The sequence below is a fragment of the Olea europaea genome, unplaced genomic scaffold, assembly GCF_002742605.1.
Source record: "Olea europaea var. sylvestris unplaced genomic scaffold, O_europaea_v1 scaffold1812, whole genome shotgun sequence".
Lineage (NCBI taxonomy): Eukaryota > Viridiplantae > Streptophyta > Magnoliopsida > Lamiales > Oleaceae > Olea > Olea europaea.
This window is the reverse complement of record NW_019235872.1, coordinates 48,169-60,351: the sequence shown is the minus strand read 5'-3', so window position 1 is coordinate 60,351 and position 12,183 is coordinate 48,169. Positions and strand designations below refer to the sequence as shown.

At 35.0% G+C, this 12,183-nt stretch overlaps 1 protein-coding gene across 1 annotated transcript; it reads right to left on the bottom strand.

The window, feature by feature from the left end:
* Positions 1-8,068: 8,068 nt before the first annotated feature.
* On the bottom strand, positions 8,069-9,196 carry LOC111378399 (mitogen-activated protein kinase kinase kinase 17-like). The gene is made up of 3 exons (XM_023001593.1): positions 9,005-9,196; positions 8,499-8,738; positions 8,069-8,434 (listed from the first exon to the last, which is right to left on the bottom strand). Exons 1-3 carry the CDS (start codon positions 9,194-9,196, stop codon positions 8,069-8,071), a joined length of 798 nt encoding a protein of 265 aa, XP_022857361.1.
* Positions 9,197-12,183: the final 2,987 nt, after the last annotated feature.

The following is a 12,183-nucleotide window of genomic DNA, read 5'->3' as shown; positions in this document are numbered from 1 at the left end:
GACAGAATGCACATATGACTACTTGTCACACCGTTAAACTTTGACATAGTTGAATTTTGCCCACTAAACTTTGAAAATTGATCGTCTTCTATTGCTTACTAAACTTTGAGGTAATTGAATTTTAGCCACTGAACTTTGATATAATCGAACTTTGGCCACTATGAAAAACGTCTTCTGTTGCTCATTATGCATTTGGATTTAATTAAACCTTTGTTTATCTTCCATTAAAACAAAATTCTTTAATTTTTATACTTATTTTTAACCACACATTTATGCAATAAAATATTTTACACGTAACCTTAATTATTCTCCAACTTTTTAAACTGGCATTCTTTAAAAAAAAAAAAAAAAAAAAAGAACACTATTTAAAACTCTTTTTAAATAAACAATAAAATGGCCATCAACCAGGGGCTAAAATTCATTGATTGACAAAATTCAAATTTAATTTAATTTTAAAAATAAATATATTGTGTTTTTCATTGCAATTACTAGTCACTTCTTTTACACAGCTTCGCAAAACATCTTTTATTGCTCACAATAAATTTGAATTTAATTAAATTTTTTAAAATTTGGACTTAATTTAATATAACAACAATTTCATTGCATGTTTCAATGTAAAATTCAAATATTATGATGATGATAGCTTAAAATTTGACAAAAAAATTAAATTTAAATTTAATTACTGTGTAATTGAGTAATCATTCCCAGTGTCATAGACAATGCTGGCAAAGCTATGCAAAGTGATTATTAATTACAAAGAAACAAACAATATATTTATTGTTAAAATTAAATTAAATTTGAATTTCAACAACGAATTTTAGCCCCTATTTGAAGGTCATTATTAAAAAAAGAGTTTCAAATAGCGATTTTTGGGAGAATTTGTGGTCGAAGAGTTGGAAAAAAATTGAGTTTACGTGTAAAATATTTTATTATATAAATATGTGGTTAAAAATGAGTATGAAAAATAAAATTCAAATGTAAAATTCAAATATTATGATGATGATAACTTAAAATTTGACCAAAAAAATTGAATTTAAAATTAATTACTGTGTAATTGACTGACCATTCCAAGAGGTATAGACAATACTTGCAAAGTTATGCAAATGAAGTGAACATTAATTGCAACAAAACATACAATATATTTATTGTTAAAATAAAATTAAATTCGAATTTCAACAACAAATTTAGCCCCTATTTGATGGCCATTATTAAAAAAAGAGTTTCAAATAGCGATTCTTTTGGAGAATTTTTGGTTAACTAGTAGTAAGTACGTGCATTGCACGTCTTACGTATTGACGAATGATATACATACTATTTTTGACTTATTAATACCATTTTTAAAATAATAGAGGTAATTGATATTGTTAAAGGGAAAATTACAATTGAGTATATATATAAAAGTTTTTATGAAATTATGGGTATAATGTGAAAATGTTGAATAAATTAACATGTAATGATATGATTACAATAATACTTCTTGTACACAATATTTTTTTTAGTGATCGAATATCCCAATTAATATATTAGTGCAACTTTTAGCACATTTGTTACCTCATTAATACATTAGTGCAACTTTTCAATTTTGCAATTAATAATAACCCAATGGATGGGTTATAATATAAATCATGAAGATTAATAAAGGCTTTGTTAATTATAAATAAAAACTGCTTTGTTAATAAAAATAAAAATTCAATGGATGAATTATAATGTAAATCATGAAGATTAATAGGAATTTTGTTGATGAGAAACTAAAATTTTTTTATTTTACTTTGTTGATGGAATATAAAAATTATAAGAACAAAATACTCATTTGAATGATAAGTCACTAAATCTTCGTAAATTTTTTTTAGTAATTGAATATCAGTTTCACTCTTTATGTTAGTTCCAACCCAAATGTAAATATCAATTAAATATTTCACCACTTATATTAATTATAAATTAAATGATAAATATTAATTAAATTGGTAATAAGGGCTTTGTTGATGAAAATTAAAAATTGTAAAGAAAAAAAATCAATTGAATGTTAGTCATTGAATTTTCGTGTGTAATTTCTTTTTTATTCATTGAATGTCCTCATTAATATATTAATGCAACCTCTGAAATATTTGTAACCTCAATTAAATAATAACTTAATAGATAAATTATAATATAAAACATGAAGATTAAAAATTGCTCTATTGACGAAAAATAAAAACTCGTTGTATGAATTATAATGTAAATCATGAAGATTAATAAGAGTTTTGTTGATGAAAAATAAAAATTGATTTGTTGGTGGAAAATAAAAATTGTAAAAATAAAATGGTCAATTGAATGGTAAGTCATTGATTTTTTCCTTTGATATAACTGAATGTTAGTTTCGCTCCTTATATTAATTCAAATTCAAAATAATAAATATTAATTATATATTTCACTCTTTATATTATATTAATTCTAAACCAAATGATAAATACTAATTAAATTCGTATTCCAATTATGAGGGTATAGTGGGCATATGGTTAAATATGCCGGGGTAAATTTGGTATTTAAAAGTTTCTCCACCATCCCCACTTTTAATATATTGTAGAAAAGTTGAAAAAATTTGAGTTTACGTATAAAATATTTTATTATATAGATGTGTGGTTAAAAATGAGTATGAAAAATAAATTTTTTCTTTTTTCAAAGGGAAATAAACAGAGGATTGATTAATTTCAAATTTCTAGTTCGCAATAGAATACATTTTTAATATTTAGTAGCCAAATTTCGATTATATCAAAGTTTAGTTGCCGAAGTTTGACCATTTAAAAGTTTAATGAACAATAGAAGACAATTTTCAAAATTTAGTGGTCAAAATTCAATTATGTCAAAGTTTTAACGGTTTGATGGGGCACCATATATGCTTTCCGTTAGCCACGTAATCAATTTCGTTAGAAAATTGAGACGGAAGTTATGTCAATGAGTAACGTACAACATTTTTCAAAACTCCACATTTAATTTCAATGAGCAATCAAAGACATGGATATAAATTTAGTGATCATTGGAACAATTAACTCAAGATTCAGCCAAGTGAACTCCGTAAAACTATTTGCCTTACTTAGAACTTCAATAGCCTCACCTATAAGAGATTTTTTCAATCACCCCAGATGAAATCAATTGAAGATGATCCAAAATGGTGTTGTCGATTTTCTTTGAAACTAATTTTAGGTCTTCAGCACTATTCTCTAAAATCCATTTGCATGTGAACTTCAAAACTCATATTCGACAAACTGGCAAATCTAGCAGTTGATGGAAGAATTGACCCTTCGCCACCAAATTTTTTTCATAAATCCTTCCTTCCAAAGAAAAACCCATACGTCGGAATATTTCTATATACAAATTAAAAACCTTAGTTGCTAAGAAGAATGTACCCAAGAAACCATTAAAGCCACAAACAGTTCTTTATTTTATCTATTTCAAGGCACCAGAACATTATGGGTTCTATTGCTCAGGCGACCGTCACTTCTTTTTTGAAAGTTGGCTTATTTCATGACATACACATCTCGAATAACCTCAATTCCTTTCGGAATTCGATCAATAAAGATGAAGAAGAATGAAAAGATTTGGTGACAAAAGTTTTAACCCATTACCAAGAAATTACCAAGAGAAACCAAATTAGTCAATTCTAATGCTTTCTCCACCATGGCCAACCTTTTTCGATCGCAATTTGCTTTGAATTTTTAGGTTCAAACCCCCTACGGCTTTCCCCCCAATGAGGAAATCAGTGGGAGAATTATTATCAGAAGAACAATCCCACATTATTGAATTGGTAAGGGTTGAAATTAGAAGTGGAGAAAGAGACATGGAGCAAGCCATTGTGAGAATTCAAGAGAGTTTGGTTGATGAAGAAAATGGGAAAATTAGTGGATGAGTAAGGTGCAGAGTGAATGAATCAGTGTCAAATTATATATATATATAATTTATTTGGGACTTATTTGTACGTTTTTAAAAAAATCGAGAGTATGGTTACAATTAATTCTTTGGTTTCTTTTTGGTTTTATTTAAGTAGAAGGTATATTCATCATTTCATAACTTTTTATTTAGAAATTGGATGGAAATTGATGAAAATGATGATTTCTATAATAGAAGGTGGAAATAGGGGTAAAAGTGCAAAAAATTGAAACGTAGTGATGTTTTCACAATGAACTCCAAACATAGGGATGTTTTCACAATGAACTACAAAATGTAATGTAAATTTTGGAATAATAACTTTGTAAATCAGAAAAAAAAAAGTTACTTTTTTTATTTGTGGCTGACTTTAGCCATCCGATTTCAAAATTTAATGGAAATAAGAATTCATTCCTGGTTTCACACCCTTATAAAATTTACTAAAATTTTAGTGGAAGACACACTATTAAGTGTTTGTTGTGTGTATTGGGTTGTCTTTTACCTCACACTAAAAAAAAAAAAAAAAAAAAAAAAACCTTTTGAAAGTGGCAACAGATTTGCTGCCAGTTAAGTTGCCTTAACCAGAAATAAATCGGCTGCCTATTAAGGTAGGCAGCTACACATCGCTACCTTAACACATGCGGCAATTTGATTGTGTATGAAATTTGAATTTCAAATTTAGTTTAAATGGTTTGATTTTTTTGGTTATAAACGGGGGTTATATTTCTCTATTTCATATCAATTTTCTTCAATCAATTTTAACTTGCAGTACTCTATTTCAAGTTTCAACTTCAAACTTCAATTTCTTTACTCTAATATTCAATTTTTTTGCTTTAATGTTCAATATCTTTTGTTATAATAATTATAGAATATAGATGGATATTACTAGTGATAAGATTAATCAGTTTAAGGGTAGTTCGAATATTCTAGCTGGCTACTATGCATCTCAAGTTTTCCGATTGAGTTGGAGGATATCAAAGAGGAGGAAGTACTCGAGACTACTAAAAGGTCGAAAAAAGAATCCTCATATTGTTTGCAAGATATAACACATAAAAAAGTTGGTATTCAAAATAGAGTTGATATTTGAAAAGCATAATGCAATTATTGTGTCAAAGAACTTAGTTGGAATCCCAGTTTAAACACAATGCATTTGAATAGGCACATATTGATGAGTTGAAAAGCGAAACTAGTCAGTCTTGACCTGAAACAAACCGAACTTGTGTTTGTCGGTTTCGGTTATACCCTTTAAACCTTGGTATGTTTATAGGAAAGATTTTGTAAAGGAATGCATGTATGCATGATTGCAGCAGAGATATCGCTTATGACGGACCCTTGACTTAATTTAACTGACATAAAAGCTACTATAAAGGGGATTTCAAATTTTGTGAATTTGAAATTATCACGTGTGCATATGGAATCTACATTATGTGAAATGTATAATTATTATGCTGAAAAATGAGGTCAAGGTAGTTCTAGTTCCATAGTTCTTTTTCAAGAAATATTTCAGTAAATTCAGATGATTTATAGAATTATGTGGACACCAATACAACTGCTCTCTCATTTAGTTATAGCTAATCAATATCTAGAGCGATAAATATTACTGGTACGAATCTTGAAATTCCCTTTGAGTTAACTAGGTAAATGTGCATGGACGTTCGTAATGTATTTATATCCAAAAGAATTACATGAATTTAGTCTTCTATCATGGTGAAGGAGTAACGAAAGACAATATCCAATTTTAGCAATGTTTCCATATGATCTACTAACATCTCTAATATTTATGGTGGCATCAAAGGTTGTATTTAGTTTAGGTGGTTGAGCTTTATCAGATAAAAAATCAAGACTAAAAGAATACATATTGGAGGCTTTTATTTGTTTGAAAGATTAGGAATGTATGAAATTATATATTTAAAAACAAGTTGACAGTATAATGGTCGAAGAGTTGTAGTAGATTCAAGCGCAATGATATTGTAATTTTTTATTCGTGTACAATTTTAGCTCTACTTATGTTGATTGTAGCTGATCCTAAGCCCTCAAAAAGGAGAAGCGTGGTAACTTTTATTTAATTTATAATCTGTAAAAATTGTACGAATTTTATTTTTTTTTTAAAAATATTAGAATTGTTACAAAGTAAAACAAAAAGAAAAAAAAAGCTTGGTTCGAACTCGAAAAAATGCTCAGACAATTTTACTCGAATTGAGCCTGAGCCTCAAGTTTCGACTCGCGAGCTGACTCGATTCGACTCATTGACACCACTATGTAAGGTTAATTTTTTTCCTAGACAGTAAGAGAAAATAAGTTATTTGAACATTTATATAGACAAAAGTTAAATTCACTTAATTATTTGTAAAAGTGAACTAGGGAAGTTATATTATAAGAGTTACTAATAAAAGAGGTTTTTTTTTTTTTTTTTTTTGTGTGTAACTTAAATGTAAGTAAAAATATGTTATCCAAATTGACAAAATTTATTTATTGGTAACTTACTTTCTTAAGCTTAGGAAAAGATTAATATTATAAATCTTTCATTCTCGTATGCTTCTACAATTTTTAAGGGTTATTTCGGAGAAGAATCCCTTCCTCCTTGAAAGGACCTTTCTCTGATCATCCGAATGGGTAGAGCTCCCGCATCAATAAAAAATTATTCCCCCATAAAATATTGTTGAAGCTCCAAACCTTTGTTTAAAGTACAAATGGACCTCTTGTATTTATTTATTTATTGCTCGCACTCTAGATCTTTCAGGGAAAAAAAGTGTAGATCATCCAAATGGCAATTAGTTTCATAATGAAGTGCACTTTTCTAAACCTTAGAAGGGTAAATACGAAAACGCATTATTCTAAGGGAAAATTGTAACAGTTGTCCCTAACCTTTTCATTTTTGGCAGACTTTATCCTAATCCTCATTTTGTGCTAACGAAAGTTCCTAATCTTTCATAAATATGCACTTGAGATCCATCTAGATGAAAAATCGTCCAAAACACCATCAGGGAAAATTATAGAATCAACATCTAATAAAACCATCCAAAACACTGTCCAAAAACACTATCAAAAAAGGTATTAATATCCAATAAAATCATCGCGGTAGCAGATAGTTCAAGGAATTTTCCCAATCAACGATGGTGTTTTTGACGGTTTCCATCCAGATGGACCCCGAGTGCATATTTATGAAAAGTTAGGGACCGTCTCTAGCACAAAATGAGGTCAGGATAAAATCTGTAAAAAGTGAAAAAGGTTAAGGACCACTACTGTAATTTTCCCTTTTTCCAATTAAAAATAAAGCATAAGCAATTGACTAAACACTACTTAGTTTAGCCAAAGAAAAATTAGATTTTATTGTAAATTTGATAAATTTTGATAAATGGGCATTTGTAAAGTTAATAAAAATTGTGAATCTTGTTAAATGTTTAATTTGTTAAAAATAAGTTTGAGTGAAAATAAGTTCTAGAAAATGTGGGCCAAACATGAGCTAATAATGATATTATCACAATAAACTTCATGAGTTAAGTTGAAATATAAGTTGATTCATTAATTAAAGGTCTTGAAAGGGAAATAGTTGCAGTCCACATTTATGAATTGGATTATTGGAACTTTTCGTCCACCTCCATTGCGAAATGTTACTAATATAAACTCAACCTTTTTTGACACCAGACATTCCCAACGTTCCGTAAATGCAGCAAAATTCATCCCTATAAAGCACAATTTCGGAAAGGCTTTACTGGACATCAGTTCTAACCAAAAATGAAAAAAAGAATAACCATTTAATCCCACTTGTACTCCAAACACGCACAAAACCAGAAAAAAAAAAGGGGGGAAAGGAATTCTAAATGGTTATAAAGAAACTGAGCTTCCGAATTGGATTACAGAGCATTCCACTCAAAATGCAACACATTTTTCCTTTTTCTAATCCAATTTTGATAAATCCCTTTTGCGAAGAATCCAAATTTTTTTTTTATACGACACAATTGTTTCCTAAATCTATACAACCTCTGATGCTTAGTATCTCAAAACTAATCCTGAACTCAACGTACATGGACACGGTTGTGTAAAAGATGCATCGACAAACAACCATGAAAAAACTCGAAAAAATGATGCTTCTGTGTACTTACAAAAGTGTGAGATAATAGCTTATCAGCCGTCCATCTCGCTTTCGGATGCTTGATTAACCAATTACTCAAAAATCCTTGGCGTCTTTGGAAGCCTTACTCGGAATCTTGGGCAATTCTTCACTGCAACCAATCTTGAATAAAACGTCCTCCACCTTGTCTTCTTTCTCGACTTTCCAAGGTGATTTTCCTGTAATCATATGTAACACGGTGCATCCTAACGCCCAAATATCTGACTCTGGCTGGTATTCTTGATGGATAATGGACTCCGGAGCCGCATATAGAATAGTACCCCTGAATTCCTTGTTATCTTCGTCATCTTTGATCTTCTTTGCACTCCCGAAGTCGGCCAACTTAGCGATTTCTCTGACTCCCTTCTTTCTTGAAGGTAAAGAATCAGCTACGAGCAATATATTGTGTGGCTTTACATCACACTGAACATACCCAAGCCTATGAACATGACTCAAGGCGATAAGCATGGATTTTGTGCTGTCTCACAATGTTCTCCTGCAAGCCTTTTCCCATAGTCCGATCTGCTAGACATCCTCCGGCAGCATATTCGAGCAGTATGTTGTATAGTTCATCGCCTTCTTCCGTGGTAACGTCATCCCCATAACAGTGAAGGATAGATGGACAGCCATTGAATATGTCAAGCAACTTCTTCTCTTTAACGAGCGAATCTGATGCAGAAACTTTTGCAGTTTTGACAGCGATAACGTGCGAAAATCGATCGCCATTCTGTTGGAGTACATTGGCTATAGAAACCAGAAACCAGGCCAAAACCTCCTCTTCCGATGATTTCTCCTCTATTCCAAATCATGTTTCTGATCGATGTTCTTTTTCTTGCTCAGCTCAACTATCTTGAATTCTCCATTGTGGGTGAACGTGACATGATAGTTTATGTAGGAAAATAGATACTTTTAACCTTGTTAAGAAATTCCGATTTGTAGTAGGATTATCAGCTAACAGATAGTAGAAACTGAAGATATGAGTGTAATATATACCCAAAAGAAGAAGGAGGAGCTGTAACTGTTACGCTCCAATCTTATACGCGCCTCGGAACGAGCACCACCATATATTCCGACCTGATATAGACCCGTCCGAAGTGTTTCCGAAGTGATATCGGAACAAGCACCATCATATATTCCAACCTGATATAGACCCCGTCCGAAGTGTTTCCGAAGTGACATCGGCATTACCTGCAACCTAATAGCGCTCTGCGAAGTACAAGTGACTCCTACTACTGACCAAGCCGAAGCACCTCGCCCCGCCCGAGGACAAGGTTAGGTGGACCCCGGTTAAAAGATCCGCCGTCAATTTCAGAAAGAGATTTATGCCAAGATCCTTCCTGCACCTAAGGTTTAAATTGATTTGACGTCTCCAGGAGGCTAGTTGATGTGACTTATCAACTTTATGTCAATTCAACTCAGAAGAAACAAGCTGTCCACCCACTCTATAGACGCGGCTGATTGACGCCTATGAGCAGACGCCGCATACTGTCAGATATATACACACGTCCCACATCCAACGGTTCATACCAATTATAAGTACCCAAGGTTTGGCAAGAGGTAAAGGTAATGAAACTCTTATTATATAGCACTCCATAGCAAGCTTATATATTTTCTCCTCCCCCTTTATCATTGATTTGCACAGCCCCTGGGTACTGTTCCGACTACTTAAACCTGACTTGACCGTCGGAGTGTATACGGCCGTCACCACCTCCGCTGGATTCGGTCGTGTGCGTCTGACTATTCGCTGATTGTGCACAGGGAAGAATACGTGGAGTAGCTTTTAGTTGGCCACATGGAAGGACCAATTTTCGAGGTCAACAGATTGGCGCCGTCTATGGGAAACACTCCCCATTCGAAGTTTTGCATTCTCCATCGAAAAAGTTACCGGAAAACTAGCGACTAACCCTGAAAAGAGGACATTCTTGAAAAAGAACAAAGTCGAGTTACAATCCAAGCTCTCACTACCCTTGAAAAAAGAGGTAGGATGACGACAACCCCGTGAGAGAGGCCTCTGAAGAAGAGGTACTCCATAACAATGTTACTCATCAGAGACCACATCACCAGCGTCGCCGAGGTGGAAGAACAGCCATACTCACTGAAGGAATGGCTCAGATAGCTACAGGTATGAGAGACATAGCAGCTCAGAATATGGTAATGCAGGAACTCCTTATGCAAGCCCAGGGTCATCAAGGCTACCAAATGCCCCAAGGATCTTATCCAGTGCGGGAAGCCCCTGTGTCTCACTCCCGAGGCCATATGAGCCGGCACACAGAACGTCCCCTCGAAAGGGAGATGAACACCGAAGCTACATCTTATGTGCAAAGGAGTCAGCCATCAGAACCACGCTTGGGGGACAATTTTCCTCAGGAACATGAGGATCGAAGATCGTTAAGCGTCTTCGACCGGATAGGGGAAGGTCCTAGCAATAGGGTCCGCCCAGCAAGAGGATCAGTTCGTCCAGATCACGAACAAGAACATGCTCCTCCTCTTCTAGAAATAGGAAAGAGAAGAGGAATCTAGTCGATTGGGGAAGTCGAGGAGAAGCACCCCCGCCTCCCCAGGACATCCAAGATGATGAAGGGTCAGATGGGCCCTGTCGATCTTATGAGATTGACGATGATGATGATAACCTCCCTTTCTTAAGGGAGATCCGAAGCTTCCCAATGCCAGCGAATTTCATGCCCCCTAAGATCCCCAAGTATGAAGGAAAGGGGGATCCGGAGAAGCACCTCACCAAGTACATGACGCAGATGAGCCTGAGGGAAGCCTCGCCTACTTTAAAATGCAGAGCCTTTCATTTAACGCTAGGCGGGGCCGCCAAGATATGGTACAGCAGGCTTCCTCCCCTAAGCATCAGAAGTTGGCCAGATTTGAAGAAATCATTTTTGAACCAGTACCTCTCACGCAGGGAAGGAGAGGCACCAATTCAATGCCTGCAAGACATGAGGCAGGCCCCTGGGGAGACGCTGAAAAGCTATCTTACCAGGTTTACAGACGAAATTACATACTGCAAACAGGTCACTAACAAAGAAGCCCTTTCAGCTCTGAAGGGTGGGCTCAACATGAACACTTTGTTCTGGAGGGACGTGCGCAGCAAGAATCCCTCCACATATGACGAGCTGGTGGAAATGATGAGAGTGAAGAAATGATTGATCATCGCAATCGTGCCGCGTAGGTACTCCCTCCTCCTCAGAGGCAGGTAGGTCAAGGACTTGCAGCACACCTTGTTATTCAGCAATGGACCCAATCAGGACATACCATAGCTCCCACATCCGGACAGGCACTAGCTTCCGCCACATTGAATGTAGTACCGGTGCTGGCATATGATAATGCCCCTACCGAAATGGAACCATCTGGAAGAACTGATAACAAGAAGAAGAAGAAAAAGAAGAGGCCAAATAGACCCTTGGAAGGAGCAAGGTTTTGTACGTTCCATCAACTCTATGGACATGACACTGGTGAGTGTCGTGACGCCAATCGACGCCCTGATCAAAGCAACCTGCACACTTCCAGCAGGAATGAACACCCTCGCAGATCCACCTCCCCAAGGAGGGGAGGGAGAGGTCACAGGGAACAATCTCCTCGGAGAAGAGAATCAAGGGACCGAGATCAATCCAGACAGGGAAACTAAGCCCAATTTTTCGGAACCCAAGTCATCAGGAAAATTGATACTATCATTGGGGGACCCCACGTCGGTGGCAACACCAGGAATGCCCAGAGAAATTACACAAAAGAAGCAAAGGATCCCCTAATGATCACTTACATTGTCAACGAATCGAAATCAGCAAACAGGATGGCCCCCAATCACCTTCTCCCAGGAAGACTCAGAGAGAGTTCACCACTCCCATTGTGATGCATTGGTTGTAAGAGCCGTAGTAGCTAGAAACGGATTAAGACGCATGCTCGTTGACAATGGCAGTTCCGTGAACATATTGTTCGGCTCCACTTTTGACAAAATGCAAATTGAACATGGGTTGATCCCCATGACCGACCCACTATTCGGATTCACTGGGGACAGCATCATCCCACGAGGGCGGATCACCCTGCCTGTCGAAATAGGTTCGGCACCCCTAGTGGCCCAGCACTTCATGGAATTTTTGGTGATAGATCACAGATCGTCTTATCATGGAGGATTAGGCAGACCCGCTCTGAAAGATCTTTGGGCTGTCACG

Coding starts and splice junctions, on each gene's coding strand:
- LOC111378399 (XM_023001593.1), bottom strand. CDS start 9,196: ATGCCGATGTCACTTCGGAAACACTTCGGACGGGGTCTATATCAGGTT. Junction 8,739..9,004: donor GCTCCTCCTTCTTCTTTTGG/GTATATATTACA, acceptor GTACTCCAACAG/AATGGCGATCGATTTTCGCA. Junction 8,435..8,498: donor AAGGCTTGCAGGAGAACATT/GTGAGACAGCAC, acceptor GGGTATGTTCAG/TGTGATGTAAAGCCACACAA.